This window comes from Leguminivora glycinivorella, chromosome Z, assembly GCF_023078275.1.
Source record: "Leguminivora glycinivorella isolate SPB_JAAS2020 chromosome Z, LegGlyc_1.1, whole genome shotgun sequence".
Taxonomy (NCBI): domain Eukaryota; kingdom Metazoa; phylum Arthropoda; class Insecta; order Lepidoptera; family Tortricidae; genus Leguminivora; species Leguminivora glycinivorella.
Window position 1 is genome coordinate 18,505,420 of NC_062998.1, and position 17,129 is coordinate 18,522,548.

General features: G+C 37.0%; 1 protein-coding gene across 1 annotated transcript in view; it reads right to left on the minus strand.

Moving 5' to 3' along the window:
• The window catches only part of LOC125241291 (serine/threonine-protein kinase Pak), a 28,318-nt gene that overhangs the window by 8,537 nt on the left and 2,652 nt on the right, over positions 1-17,129 (minus strand). Inside the window, exons 2-7 of the mRNA XM_048149692.1 lie at positions 16,753-16,883; positions 14,335-14,495; positions 1,316-1,487; positions 1,077-1,192; positions 683-784; positions 449-603 (exon numbers count right to left, since the gene is read on the minus strand). Of these exons, the coding sequence (XP_048005649.1) occupies positions 449-603; positions 683-784; positions 1,077-1,192; positions 1,316-1,487; positions 14,335-14,495; positions 16,753-16,864 (818 nt within the window). The 5' untranslated portion in view covers positions 16,865-16,883. The remainder of the gene's footprint in view (positions 1-448; positions 604-682; positions 785-1,076; positions 1,193-1,315; positions 1,488-14,334; positions 14,496-16,752; positions 16,884-17,129) is intronic.

The window sequence follows — 17,129 nt, forward strand, 5'->3', positions numbered from 1 at the left end:
GAAAAAATATTTCAATTTATTTTATTTTTTTATTTTATATAAATCGTAATGAATGTTAACCAACCAAAATATAACACTTTTAAGTTCTCGCGCTTTGTACACATATTTAAAGTCACACACAGGTCGAACGCGATTAATCAGCATTATCCCGGTGACAAGTTGCTGGGACGTCAGTCTTCCGCGACCCACGGCCAGTGCAACCTGGGGCCCGTTTCTCGAAAGGTACAAGCCTTTTATTACAAGTGCGCGAACTGTCAAATCGTATGGGATGTCATGGAAACACACTTGTAATACAAGGCTTGTACCTTTCGAGAAACGGACCACTGGTCGAAACGTTGGAAAAAGGGTAAAATAATGTTAATTAATCGCGTTCGACCTGTGTGTGACTTTAAATACATTGAGAAAATCTTTTATGTTGGTGTTAAAAGTAGGTGATATAATAAATAACCCGGTTTCGGTGTTGGTCTGTGCGCCGTTAGAGGGCGGCGGGTGCGGCTGGTGCGCGGGCGGCGTCTGCGGCGCCGGCGCGCCCGTCGGGTTCTTGTTGCGGTCCAGCGGCGTCGGCGCCGGCGCCGGGCTCACCTCCACTCTGCTCGGTATCTGCTACAATTACCAAATAATCACTTCAAATATGCTCATCTTATGGTCATGACATCTCAGTAGTTATTAAAATGGAGCTTACCGGATGCGCAGTGATGGTAGCGTGCGGGATGTGCGGTGGTGACGCCGGCGACGGCACGGGCCGTGGCGGCGGGGCTTCTTCCTCTTCGATAGGTTTCGTATACTGGAACAAATCATTTTTACTTACAACAGTGCACCACTTTTTAATTAAGTACCATCGGGGCATAGTCTACCGATGGTTAGCTAACGCCGTGGCTTGCGTGGGCGACGGTCGCGCGACGGCGATGCGACGCATAGGAAATCAAACCTTATCGATATGGAAGTATGAGACGCGACGGCGTAAGGGTGTTGCTGTTTGTACTTAGATAATTTGAAATGAAACATAATATAATGAAATATTTATAACTACGGTTTTTTAAACTTACTATACTCTTTGTGCGATTTTTTAAACTTACTATACTCTTTGTGCGATCGGGTCGAGACGGTGGCGGAGGCGGAGGCTCGGGGTGCTCCGTGTCCGTCGGAGTCGACGACGAGGGACTACTGGAAGACACTCGTGATACCGATGACCCTGCATCAAAGATTTACCTTCATTTCATATTCAAATTAAAAGGGGAAGGGGGGTCCCTTTAATACAGTCAGTTTTATGAACAATAGGTAAAAAGGTTTTTTTTCTACGTGTTGGTGTCGGTACCTGAGTGCGTGGTGTGCATCTGAGCCGAGGTCATGTACTTGGAGGGCGGCGGCTGCGTGGCCGACGCGTCGTACCACTTGAGCACGTCGAGCACGGCCTGCGGGTTGCTCTTCTGCTCCTGCTTGCTGATGTTCGACGCCATGAGCAGCCGCGCCCATGCTTCTGGCATTCCCTGCAGATACACACACACACACATATATATATATTACTGTTTGCTATGTAAATATAATGGAGAGGATGTTTGAGGGCATCGGGAACATATGCTAAGATATTTTTAGCTTGTTTTCAAAGGTATAACTGTAGTAAATTTTGCGGGGACTAGTCTTATGCCACCAATCAACGCTATCGTTTACACCTTTTAGGGTTCCGTTCCGTACCAAAAAGGTACAAAAGGAATCAAACCCTTAAGGTGCGACTCTATCCATCTGTCACATTACTAAATATCTCGAGAACTACATATGCTATCGATTTGAAATTTTTAACCCCCACAAATTGAAAACATTATTTTCTTAAATTTATTAATATTAATATCAGAAAATGGCAAAAATGAAAGGGGGCCAACTGTAAATGTCAAGTTACTAGCTCAAGTGGGATATCGTTAGAAATAGCTCAAATTGTACATAATCAAAACTATATTCTATTCAACTAAAAATTTTACGGAATATCGGTTTCATTAAAATCGTGTCGGTATCTTGGAAACTTTTTTTTTTTATTGACAAAAGGATTTTACCAATTTAACCACCTTTGCGGATGGATATCGTACTTCAAATTAGCACGAGATTTTACGTAAAACATTATCCTTCAAATAAAGTCAAAACTGTTGAAATCGATTAACTTTAGAGTTATATGAGAAACATGAAATTATTTTAACTCTTGAAAGTTTGTATGGATACGGAACCTTCGGTGGGCAAGTCCGACTCGCACTTGGCCGGTTTTATTTTGTTAGAACAGGACTACAGTTGACAGAAGTTTGGCGAGATTTAGAGTAAGGGAGTTATAATATATAATCATTACTTTAGGCAAGATAATAAGTAGAACAGCACGTTTTAGGAGTATGTACACTAGTACAGTACTTGATTCAGAGACTTATGTTAATTCATAGCTATTTGTCACCAATACATAGGTATAAAACAACCATCCACAGCCACACTACAAATTCGCAGATAACAGAAACGCACATAACATTCTGTACAACCATACAGATTAAAAATGTCATGAGATTCAATCATACTATAAAGATAAGCCATTAAATTAGACGCTCAGAATATATGACAAAAAATAGTTACCTAAGATTATCTACATGACGTATCTAATGACAATTACCTAAATTTAAATCTAAAATATACAAAAATGAAGACTATTTGAAATTAAACATGGATAAAGTAAAAGTATAGATAAGGTACAGCGGGGCAAATCTCGACTGGGGGACAAATGTAACTGGTCCATTTTTTCCATGTTTTACAATGTTTGCATTATTATATAGAGTGTCCGCTGGTTATACAGGCTGCCCGGTAATTAATGGACAACATTTTAACCACCAAGAGGGTGCCTTATACTGGTCCAGAAAATCGACATTAAGGTTTAGTAAAAGTCGCCTGGTTTTCGAGATTTTCACTTTTTAAAATTTTAATACTACCTAAAATTTTTTAAATTTCTTTTATTTCAATATCATAGTGTATTAATGGAAAAAATGAATTAGTTACAATTGCCCACCAGTCGAGATTTGCCCCGCTGTACCTTACATTATACATATAAAAGAGTTTCTCGAATTAAATTTTCGGCCAATATGTAGTCATGTAACATTATAGTGGCTTCCTGTGTATGAATCAGGCATGAGTGGCTTTATCGAAATGTTGTCCTGAGCTGTATAGTAAAAATGTTTCGATCATCGAAATATCATGTTCATGACTAATGTTATTTTCTACAATAATTTCTCGTTACTGTGTGTTTAGTGTAGGTAGTTAGTTATACACCGTGTCCCAAAACTCAACGATAAGCCGGCACCAGAGGATGGAGCTGATTAGTCGAGAATAAATAAGAAATAAATTCGAAAATCGACATCCCTAATGTTATTTTTAACGACCATGTCTACAAAATACTCAAATATTTCTGTTTCTTTTTTTTTGTTTTTGGAAACTTAAGTAGCCCTGTTATCGAACACAACCCTTAAAAATACCATAACATAACACATCAAGTTTTACATTACAAAATAATCAAAATTCATTTTGCCGCTACAATATGGAAAGATTTTTTTCTTTCAGTCCACTTTTAAACATCATTGTGTAAAAAAATATTATTGACACCAATATGGCAATCGAAAGTTGACGCAACTAACCAAGATTCCAAAATTGTATAATAGGTAGGATACGTGGTCACAACAAAAAACAAAGAATTTTTAAACAAGAATTGACATTATTTCATGTTGGCGGTAAGGTCAGTGCGGGCAAGACCGGCATACTTTATTTGCCCTTAAAACTAGACCAGTGGTTTTCAAACTTTATGGTGTCGCGGCCCTTTATGACTCCTTAATTTTATCGCGACCCCCATAGCTCTTTCTTTGCCAAATATTAGCTAAATATATCAAGTATAACAAAACTGGATTTGCAGATTTATTTTCTGATTATGTTTGGCTATTGAAAGTAGCAAACGAGTATCTTGCCGCGATATCTTTGACGGAAACATAATTACAGCAGATAAAGTTAACGGATTTCTAGCAAAAATAGAGTTGTGGACAACATCTTTATACAATATGAACGTGAACGTAGAAATCCATATTTATGTTATGGTGGAGAGCTTGCAAAGTTCTCAAAAAGTTGGATTTTGAATCTTTTTTTGAATAAATCGCGTACGCCTCGGTGAAAGAAGCAAATTTTGGAACTAGCATCTGATAGATTGCTAATAAATTGCAGTTGGTATCCATTTCAATTGGTGCGTTCTGGGTTTTCATGATCCCATTTGCTACTTTCGTATTTATGTGAGCTGACATTTTCAACAATGGTAGATATAAATACAAAAACAGGAATAAGAATTTGACTTTTCAAGAATTTGACTTCATTAAGTTAGAAAAAATCAAATCAGCCTGTCATAAGTTTCTCTTAAACCTAAACTTCGTGGCCCCCCAGGATAAGTGCCGCGACCCCCCTGACGGTCGCGACCCACACTTTGAAAAACACTGAACTAGACTATTAAAGTAGTCTGGAGTAGTGATGTGCAAGTTGCGGAAACTTTCCAAAAAAATCTTAAATTTCTTGAAAAATTCACGAAACTTATGAAATGAAATGGAAAGTTTCCATCCATACAATTGTCCATATAAAGTACGGAAAGTTTCCGAAGTTTTCCTATGTGAAAATTTCAGAATTTTGGAAACTTTCCGTCGGCACATCAGTAGTCTGGAGTGATCCGCATGGTCCTATGGGCTAGCAAATTTTATATTCTACACGAGCCTTCGAGAATGTCATATACTTGGAAATTTCGACCCTTGCTTTCGTGCACCGATGGCCGAGTGGTTTTCAGGCATTCGCCCGGTTAGCGGAGTACGCTGGTTCGATTCCAGCTCGGAACACTGGAGGCCTTGGTCACTTTTTCTTTGTATATGACATTTATTTAATGTTTATTTAATATTTTTCTACACAGCTTTTATAATACTTTGGTGAATTAAAGTAAACTTATGTGATAAAAATCACTTTTTTTAAGGCTCGGCGGCTGGCCGTCCCCACGCGCTCAGTACGGAAAGACCGTTTGCTCGTTGTCGCGTAATTTAATATGGAAATAAGTTTAAAAATTATGTTCATTGTTATATTCTGTAATAACAGGGAGTAATGTGATAGATATTAAAACAAATAACGTTGATATTTTCAACATATCAGCATTTTGCTATTTATTAGGCAAGACCGTCATATGTCCCGTAAATGAGGTTGATAACCTTCTTTTTTCAGGTCCAGACAAAAGCAAAGCCGAAACTTATAATTAAAATTAACCTACAACACCCGTTTAAACTCGACTTATTTCCCATAAAGCCTAAAAAAGGTGCCTTACTCTTATATGCCGGTCTTTCCGACTAGGCACAATTTCGAAGTTACATATTTCAGGACATAAAACAATAAATTGAACGCGTTTTAAGAGCATTAATTGTACTAGACAGGAAAAATGATTATTAAATTAACACGTTACATACATAATGAACAAACATTCCAACTGCTTCTATTTTATTTTAATTTTTTGCGTAACCTTGTTGAACTCGATGGTCGAGTTCGAAACACGAATCGAGATTTTTGTTAACTACGGCGCGATACCGCTCAAGACCGAGCAAAGTGGCGTGCTCTTGTTGGAGGCCAAAACTCATTTTGGGTTATCGCGCCAGCCAAGTAAGCAAGTAAGTGTCGTCCTAGGGATATCTATGGATTAAGGATGAAAAACTGGTATACTCGTACCTTACCTTCGGAGGTGTAACAAGTGATAGATATATAAATACAGAAGTTATATTCAGTAGACGGTCTTTCTGGGTAGACGGTCTACCCGACACTGACCTTAATCATTTTTACGTACCTACTCAAAAAGGATATTTGTTGTTGAAAAATGTTTTTCTAAAATAATTGAGATATATATTTTTTTATCCTCATTCTTTATCATAAGAAGCTCTATCCTCTGGAGCTGGCCTATCGTTTGTTTTTGTTTTACGACAAATAGATATGAGAGTGTGCTTAATTTATGTATGTGTTATAAAATCTATGCAATAAAAGTTATAGAAAAAAAAATCGCAGATATAGAAAGAAATATACCACAGACATTGAAAGAAACAAAAGAAATTTGCTAATGCTAATTGGTATACATGTAAGTATTTTTTTCTACTCCCGAACTGTTATGCGTCGTTTACAGGGTCGTGCACGGATCTTTAATACTCTACATAAAAGACTATGCGCACGCGCGCAGTAACGAAAAAATTGAAAACGCATTGCTTGGCTCTGTAACCATGGCAACGCATTGTTATAACGTTACTGCGCGCGTGCGTGGAAAGCCGGCTGGGGATGGTTTTGGGCAGCTGGCTCGAGCGTTGGCAGTTTGCGTCAAAATACAGGAAACAGTGTGAATTTCACGAAAGTTATAACTATTAAAAACTAAGTGCATGGTCGTTGATAAAGTATTATAAACAACAAACGGTGTTTAACTGTGTCAAAAAATACTCGTGGCGTCTTTATTTGCAATTTTCGGCTTCGCCTCAAATTGTTACCCCCGTCACTCGCCATTTTTGACCTCCTTTAAACGCCGGTTGCACAAAATACTATTCCAGAATAGATAGTATAGAGTATCCTGAATAGAGAATATATTTTAGAACAAAAAATAAGCATAGAGCAATAGCTTTATAGCGGTTCCTCGTGTGTTTCATTAGCAGTGGTCTGTTATGAATGAATACTGCCATATCCGAACCTAACTGTCGCATGCAATACTAATAGGATGTGCAATCTGCTTGCATGACAACTGAAACGTGCAACGAACTAGGATGTACAGATGTAGTGCGAAAAAGGTTTCCTTCGGAAACGTTCGTATTGTCACGCTAGTTCAGTCAATGTCAGTACATCTTGTATTGACACTGACTGAAATAGCATGACACGTTCGTACGTTTCCGTAACAATACGAAGGCAACTCTTTTCGCACTGCATCTGTATTTATTATGATTGTCTCAATTTGATTTCCGTCTATCTACGTTCAAACTTATGTTTGCGGATCATCAAAGTTAGAAAAGACGGAACATCACCAGATATTTAATACTCTAATAGTACCAACACGGTATAAAGCGAAATATGGCACATTACGTCGTATCTAATCACAACAAAGGAAAATAATTGGATTACTTTCATAAATATTTATGCCATAATTACCGTAAGTATTTGTATTATATTTATTTATTAACGCACAAATAAACAGTTTACATTAGAACAATGTCCCACAAAATAGTTTTCACGGTTTGACCGTGCTAGATCCCGATCTGTGGACACTGATATATATATATAGATAGTTTCAGATCTGTCAATGTGTCAAATATAACCTAGTAGACTACTAGGTTATATTTGACACTAGTATAACAGTACGAGCCGTAGCACATTTTAACAAGTCATAATTAAATCGTACTATGTAATTGGAAATTAACTTAAATTTTAAAAGGTACCTATAACAATTTTGAAAAGTTAGGGTTGTGTCAATCTTATACATATTTTCAAATTAGCCGAATAATCTTGTAATGAAATGGTAAGTAATTGTGGATTTTAAGTCCTGCCTTTTCTAAGGCTCGAATGGCCCACTTTTATTAAAATGTAAACGTGGTATGGAAACAGTCTATAGTACTTGTAATACCAGATGATTTACTATCCGTTGCCAAATGTATTCACATTATAATTATGCATAAAATCAGGGGCGGCTCATTCCGCGATTCTATCGCCGCGCTACAAGGACATGTAGGCGGCCGCGAGTTCGCGACCCCTTCAGTGGTGACGACCTTCGCGCGGCGCAATAAAATTCAATGTAGGCTGCTCGCGCGCGGTCCGTTTGTTAACATAAGTAAGAATTTAGAATGGCGGCATTTTGTGAACATCAAAGGAGTGAGCCTTCTGTACTTGTACTATTATATATTTTGTGATAAAATACTGAATAACTATTAAATACCAATTACATTAAGAGTTGTAAGGAAGTATAAATCATATTTAAATGTATAAAAATACACTTGTACATAATCACACATAAATAATAATTAATAAGCATGCCATCTGCTGAGTATCCAAACCTGAAATTAGGTTGATACGTCATCATTAGTTAAGAAATATAAATGCAGAGTGTGATACTACACAACTACCTATAACAATGAAGGCAAATATAATAGTGACAATATTATTGCTATTTAAATTATTGTGGGCTACCTGTCAAATATCAAAAGCCCAGCAGCAGCACTAAGATAATATCTCCGTCCACTCATAATACTCATTTACTTGCTAAATGATTTACTAACTATTTTGGCTCAATGATCCAAAGTGAATCTTGGCTCCCGAAACGAGAGATCACCACCTGTCCCGATTCTGCGCAGCCTCTTGCCAGTCACTGACTTGAAACTGACGCAGATCCGCCGCCGCACTGTCCTCCCAGCGATACCTAGTTCGACCCGCCGGCGCCGGACGGCCACCAGCTGGTCGACCCAAGAACGCTGTTTTGACGGCCCGATCGTTTTATTCTATAATTGTATTATTATGAATTTATGATATAGATTGAAAAGTGATTCTATGTTATAAATAAGACAATAGACCAAAAATACCTTTGGGAATACATAGTTAATCCAACCAAAATTAAGTTGATTATTTTGTGTTAAATGTTTAGCTTTAAGTACAGATTAAACATTGAAGGGCTTTTATCGAGGAATGTGGTTGCCCGGTCCCTGCTAATAATAAATAAGTAATAACCACCAAACAACTCTACTGTATATAATATACTGATGCACATCATATACAACCTATAACTCATATTCATATTAGTGGAAGCACAGATGTCATATATACCATAGATCAAGCAAACGTATCTACTTAGCGTGTCAAATGAACTCAGTGAAATCCACTGAGTTGTCCGTCTTTACTCGCAGCTTGCAGCTTTCGGGCGTCAATTTTTGTAAGTTGAAGTCAACCAAAACATAAAAAATGCCTCGTTACGTGATATTAAATTGCAACAACACAAAAATTATGAACAATCAAGAGCCTGAGACATATTTAAAATTACAGGCAAGAATCAACTTCAGTCCAAATTTGACACGCTCGGCCCCTATACAATATATGAATTTGTTTCTTCTATCTAAATTAAGTTCTGTGAGTGGAAGTAACTAATCAGTATAATAAAAAATAAACATTTTAATTTGGAAGTAATATTGGCTAGGGTTCTGTGGAGGGATGAAAGGAATGTTATAGAACGAGTGGTAAATATGAAGGTGATTGGATACAATGGTCTTTACCCTTTGGTAAGGGGAATGCCTAAGCAAAGATGGATGGACTGTGTGAAGAATGACATGACAGTGAAAGGTATTAATATGGAAATTACGGGTCTGACAGAGAGGAATAGAAGAAGAAGATTTGCTGCGCCGACCCCAAATAATGGGAAAAGAGCAAGTGAATGATGATGTTCTGTAGTATCACACTGTGCAATTTTTGGAATACGGCTAAACGACAGTTTTTATTTGAAAGGCTGTTTGCTGATACATTTAAATGGAAACGAGAAAACAAAGAAATGTAATGCATATACTATATACTACTAGAATGCTAACACAATATGCTATTACTTACTGTTATAGGCAGCTTGAAACAAAAGCGATAATCATGGCACTCCATCCAAAGTTTAGTTTATGTGATAAATAAATATCTAAAGTGCATACGTTTCTAAACTGTGTAGGTACCTAATCTAAAAGAATATATAGGATTCTATCTAAATAATTCTTCTTAATTTCTCCTCAGATTTTCAAATAGCATTTAGAATTCAATGCATATGTTATTTTACGATTACAGCAATGAAAACGAGTCATTTTGTTCGGACGTTCCATATCACTCAAATCCATTACGGTGCTAGGACTAACTAATATATTTGTACGGAAACAAATAACAAATGTTCAAAGAGTTTTTTGTTTATTATTTGATTTTAGAATAAGAAATAATTACTATTAAGTATTACTGATTACTGTTCAGTGTTTACTATGAATTAGTACGTAACGTTCGTACGTTTAGTAGGTACGTAAATACTGTTAAGTATCATAGCCCAATAATTTACTGTAATATTTTTTAAATATTATGTCGGTTTATTAATTAAATTTCGTTTGACTATATAAAAAAATAACATTTTAAATTTTGTTGTAGTATCGTTATTATTTTTTCATGTTTATCAAATTATTTTGTCTACGATTGACTAAATTAAGGGGTATGGAAAGGAAGGCCCTTAGCAGTTACTGCATGCAGAATCATTATAATACTACACTAATTGGATCGTTACATCTAATATCCCATTTCGAAGATTTCATCATTCGTTCATGACGTTAACATGCCGACAATTCTTAAATCGTAACTTCTTAACTCCCACTTCCCACATTACTATTTTGACCACAGTCCCAGATCATTCACATTCTCATTATGAGATTTATGAGCTAATGTGCTCCACTGGTCCCAAAAATGCGGACCATACGAGTACATACTTATATAAGAATGTAGACGAGTAGCACTATATGAACCACATGGGAATGTCGACAAGATAGGAAAATGACGATGTGGGAATGTCAACGAATCAGAATCGATAAACTATTTGGGAATAATGAGTAATGATGTTTAGAGGGTGACGAACTGACTAAATAGGATTGTGGACGAAGCAGTCCCGCGTCCATCACTTTGTTAGTTTTCAAACGTTAAGTTGATAATAAGTATAAGAATAATTTACTATTTCGTAATCCTATTTGATATGCGCAGCTTTAGTCAACTTCAATTTCTCTCAGAGGGTAAAAATACAGTTTTTCATGAGCACTTCTTTTTAGTTACAATAATATTTAAGAAAAATTTGTAACATTCATCCAAAATTCGATTCATCCATACTAATATTATAAATGGGAAAATGTGTGTGTCTGTTTGTTTGTCCGTCTTTCACGGCGAAACGGAGTGATGTATTGACGCGATTTTATAAGTGGAGATAGGCTACTTTTTGTCTCTTTCTAAGTCCCCACTTCCCTAGAATGGGGGGTGGAAGTTTGTATGGAGCATAAAAATAACATTATTTCTGGATGAGATGGGTGTAGATGTAAAACAATATACAAGTAGTATACAAGTGTATACTTTCCATTGGCTATATCATTTTTAAAACGATCCCAGACAGGGGGTAAAAATACAGTTTTCACGACCACTTTTTTAGGGTTCCGTAGTCAACTAGGAACCCTTATAGTTTCGCCATGTCTGTCTGTCCGTCCGTCCGTCCGTCCGTCCGTCCGTCCGCGGATAATCTCAGTAACCGTTAGCACTAGAAAGCTGAAATTTGGTACCCATATGTATATCAATCACGCCAACAAAGTGCAAAAATAAAAATTGGAAAAAAATGTTTTATTAGGGTACCCCCCCCTACATGTAAAGTGGGGGCTGATATTTTTTTTCATTCCAACCCCAACGTGTGATATATTGTTGGATAGGTATTTAAAAATGAATAAGGGTTTACTAAGATCGTTTTTTGATAATATTAATATTTTCGGAAATAATCGCTCCTAAAGGAAAAAAAAGTGCGTCCCCCCCCCCTCTAACTTTTGAACCATATGTTTAAAAAATATGAAAAAAATCACAAAAGTAAAACTTTATAAAGACTTTCTAGGAAAATTGTTTTGAACTTGATAGGTTCAGTAGTTTTTGAGAAAAATACGGAAAACTACGGAACCCTACACTGAGCGTGGCCCGACACGCTCTTGGCCGGTTTTTTTTTACTTACGATATTGATTAAATAAAGTTAGACTCTAATTTTAATCAATGTTAAGTAATTAAGTAAAACAATAAAGGAAATTCCAAATTAATTGATTTTAAATTATGGTTTTCTCTTACTTTTCATTTTCTTATTGACTGCTATTATTTTGCCACACGAAATTTTGACGAGAGCCAAGAAAGTATGCTTCCTAGCGGAGACATATTTTGATCATCGTTTTCTTATAAATACGTGTAGTACATTTTTTTAATTAGCGTACAATCTAGTACAATTCTCGTATATTTTTTGATGTGAGGTTGGATTCCATACGATACCATGTCACCGCTAGAAAGTATGATACTTCACTACTCCCTGCATTAGTCAAATTCGAATATTTTGTTTCGCCCCATGGTTAACTGGTAGAGAGTGCCTAAAGCCATTAAGTCCACCTGTTTTAGTTTTTAATGTGCAATTGAGTTTAAATAAATCTAATACCGAATATCCGGGCCCACACAGAACGTGGTATGTAGAGACGTGCCTCGGCCGAGTCACTGCGCGCGTTTTGCTCGGCCGGATCGTCATTGCCGAGGCTCGTCTATATTGGACGTTTGCTGAAAGAGCACATTGCCTCGTGATGTGCCCCTCGCTCTGTGTGGACCCGGCTAGTTATGATGTTTTAATCCATGTTTCATACTATTCAAATCTATGTGTTTCATAGTGTCCATTTTGTATGCGTAAGGCAAAGCTAATTAATCTTGTGTTTAGATATGCGGTGGTATTCCACATGTACAAGATCTTTAACCAATGTGAATTGCGTTATCACTTATCAGTTCAGACATCGGATTCCGTGGGGTGAAACTTCTTGACAGCTAGGGACTTCCTATATCGATAAACTCATTTATCGATACTAGTTCTATATACTAGTGACCGCCCCCAACATTGTGTGTGTTTTTTGTAACTATTGTTCTGAAGACCAGTATGAAATTCATACATAGCGTCTAAAGTAAATAGCGTCGAAATAAATTGTGACGAGTAAACTTTTAAAAACGTTTTCAAAAAAGAAGAAGAAAACTGAGTTCTTATTTTATTATATAATGTTTTTTTATACTACGTCGGTGGCATATTGTCTACGTCGGTGGTTAATAAAAAAATATTTTATAAGCAAACCTTTGTGTGATCACTAGTATTTAGAACTAGTATCGATAAATGAGTTTATCGATATAGGAAGTCCCTAGCTGTCAAGAAGTTTCGCCCCACGGAATCCGATGTCTCATCATCGTCACATTTTTTAAGCTAAATGTAATACGCAAATATCGACTTTGCTCAAAGATCTTAAACCTTTTGGAGGATCAATTTAATAAAATACACATACAATATAAATATTGCTGGTAACAAAAATATGGTAGAATTTTTCTTATAGCTCCACATATTTCTTTATGTTACCGTTTGAAATAGTGCAAAGCAAAAAAAACAAAAGGCACAAAATAGAATAACAGCACTTCTAACAAAATAGTCTATAATCCAATCAAATCATCTTCCAATTTTTATGGGAAATGAGTTATAGTCAAAGCATTGTTGCCATGGTTTTTGTACGGGTCTTCAGTAAAAAAGTCAAGTCGTACAACAAAGCACTTTTATGAAATAATGATATATATTACGATCCCTTCGTAGTAAAATGAATGTGATTTGACAGAATCCTTACTAATATTATAAATAGGAAAGTGTGTGTGTTTGTTTGTTTGTCCCTCTTTCACGGCGAAACGGAGCTACTAATTGACGTGATTCTTGAAGTAGAGATAGTTGAAGGGATGGAGAGTGACATAGGCTACTTTTTGTCTCTTTCCAACCCCCCGCTTCCCTAAAATGGGGGATAGAAGTTTGTATGGAGAATTTGGTTATATTCGAATTTAACGCGAGCGAAGCCGCAGGCAAAAGCTAGTATAAAATGTCAGCTAGCATCCTCATTTGAACGGTCAAGTCAAGACATTGGAAATGCCAATGATTTTTTGAAATTATTGTAGGGTTTAGGTAGTTACAAAAATGCTAAATTAATTGAAGGATTAGCAGTAAGCTCTGTTTTCAATATAAAAATAGCTACAATGTCAATAGTTTAAAATGACAAGCTAGACTGCTTTAAAACTATATACTCAAGATAAGGTTCTAAGCCTGTAATGTAATAGTGTCATTCTTCAATAGCTTCATATAACCTAATTTAACCATTACAGCAAGTTTTTATCATTAAGGGCCGGTTGCATCAAACCGTCTGTCATCGTTAAAGCGTTAGTTAAATTTTATTGTGTGGGCAGTTCCATAGACATCTGCTGCGTGACGATGATGTGTCTGTCAAATGTGGTTGATGCAACTTGGCCCTAAACTCGTTTGTATAATCTATCTTTCTATTACAAAAGCTTAAGGTTGACAGTTCAGTTTGGAACATCAACCATGTTAAAAACTAGAGTTGGTAGACAATTTTAACTCGCACATTACTTATTTTTCTTTGTCCTGACATATCGTGTATTTGTATATCTTGAGCCATATATTATATTAGATTGAAAAGGTTAATTGAAATACATGCTTACCGTAAATTCTCCCGTGACCGCATCAAACCCGACGTGGACCGTGTGCTCGAAATTGGTTGGATAACTAATGTTTGGCTTGTTGTCATTGTGTGCGGTGCTTTTAGATCCCTTAATTTTTGCCTTCAATGTTTTCTTTTTCCTGTCACCGCCGTCATCCGGTTCTAAAACAATGGAAGATACGTCATTACATACCAAGTGGCCACATAAGTACGGACATCAGTCTCCAACACTATAGGCTAATGTTCTATGTAAAGACTGACAACTTTGAGTAGCCGTATTTATTTTTCTTATAACAAAACATAGGCTTAATAAGTACCAAAATAAGGTACGCATTCAGAAATATTCATTGACAATCCTCCCGAGTACCAATTACGATTTCGGACAAATGCTACTGGAAGATTCACAAATTGCGTACAAGACGATACGATTGCGAAAAAATATTGTACGGTGCGACCGTGCGAACCTTAACCACAGTATAATAAAGAGTACTATCGTACAGTATGGCCACTCCCGCTCCCCGCTGAAAGTGCCGCCCAACCCCTCTCGGTTACCTCACAGTTACCGCCTGTCAAAAACGCGAACAGTCGACCTGTCATATGTCACTCATACAAGCATAGTACTCGTTCACCTACACGAGCTTAGACTGTGTGCTAGGAACGCGCCTCTTTCATATATTTGATCGCCAGTGTCCGAGGTGTGCCTTAACTACATATGATCCATTAAGCAGGATATCTGGACATGTCTAGCCACTGTTATTTGTTAAAAATAAAGTTTAGGATCTGTGTATGGTGGCCATTTAAAGAATGTGGCATGGTGCCTACGCTAACTCCGACTTTGATGTCGAATATATCTATCATGACAGTGTTTATATCGATCTGGTTTAGGGATTGCTCAAACACCATGAATGTCTATTAGACTTTGGCCTATGGCTAATTCTTTTATCTGTTTCTCTCGTCCTGCTCGCATAAAAAAATAACGACAATCCTAAACATTGCCCCAAAATGCCGTCTTTTTTTATTATATAAATTCACCGCATTTATTCTGCAAGTGCTCAAATGTACAACCATGAAGAGGACTCTTAAGGAACATTTTTGGCAGTATATTAACCTTTGTTTGTTTAAATCGTACAAAGATTCATTGGAATATTCTCAAATTAAGCCAGATAGGGGTTGTCCGAAATTTATTTGCTAGACCTTAATGAAAGCACCATACCATAAACTCCCAAAAATGAAAAATAAAATCAGACCTTACATCAGATGGTGCTTACTGCTTACCAATACCTTCAGATCATGCTCTCGGAACATAATAATATAAAATTAGGCACGTGTCAACATTTAGACCAGGTTTTTTTTGGCCTTTTACTTAATGATACAGTCTTTATTAGTTAGCAGTCCTTCTGTACATTAAAGAAGATTCTTTTCCTGGTGAAATCTTTGTAAGTGAATTCTAATATTTTTGTGGGTTGTCATTGTCACTTGCCAGGACCTCAGGACCAAAGCACTGAATGAACTACAACATTTCTACTACATAGAAAAGTACTGTGAACAACCAGAATGAGGAACAGATTTCTTCTTTGTAAGCATAATAAAACACCTAGAGGCAAACCATCTGATATTCTGTGCACCCATGTAGACGAAGTGACAACCCTAATATACCCTAGCGTAAAACTGAATATTGAATAATCAAGATAAAGTGCGGGACTGCGGGTAGTTCGCAAACCTCGCACAGCTAGAAGATGTTGATACAATTTCTCATCAGTCTGCCCGTGTCCGCTAACGAGACGTTACGTTCGCAACGTCGAGAATATAAACTTAAGTGTTACGTGATTACGTCCCGTTAGTTTTAAAAATATTAATAAGTGGAATACATATATCATAAAGATTGTCTTGAGACAGCAAGCATCCTGACTACAATGACTACGTACTACTTAACTTCAAACTTGCGTAAATCCATTCTGCTATTAGGTTATCTGATTCTGCTAATATAATCTGAAAGATAATTATCTTTCAGATTATATTAGCAGAATCAGATAAAGCAAATGGATTTACCCAAGTTTGAAACTAAGTGACACATTTATTGCCGAGAATCGCGAATGATTTACTTTTTTTTAATCCTTATTCAAAAGATAATGCGAAAACCACGAACACGATTCGTGCCACAGAAATAAATATGTGCAGAACTATTTTGAACAGCTGACCGAGCCACAGCTGACGAGCTTGCCGAGAAAATTTGCTCGGGCGAGGCAAACGTGCGCGCATGAGCACGGATGTATTCCTCGCGAGGCGTGCGGCCAGTGTGAACCCAGCTATTGACCATGCTGCAAGAGCAAATGCCTAACGACAGCGTTTTCGCTCTTATTGTGGAGACCCTTAAAACAAGCTAGGAGTAATTGTGGCACAAATATGAGTAGATACATGCCTTTGGGTAGAGGCCTCATGTCGACGGAGGGGGCGGAGTCGACGCGGTCGGTGGCGCGGTTGCTGGTGAGGCGCACGGGCGGCGCCGGCGGCTTGTCTTCGTCACTCGACATGCTACTCCACTTTGCCGTTCTACGAATGTAATATTGTATCAAAAAATAAACAAACATATTTTTCTTCATTTTGTCGTTTTCGAATACTGGAGTTTGAAACAGGAGGGAATTGATTGACGCTTGAACAATAAAAAAAAATGTGGCAACCTTAACATATTTTATATACAACCAATTCCTTAGTTTATTGTAACCCCTGTATACCAGAGTTACAACAGTTATACAAACATGAAGGTAAAACTATGACTGTTTGAAAACCGATTTAAAA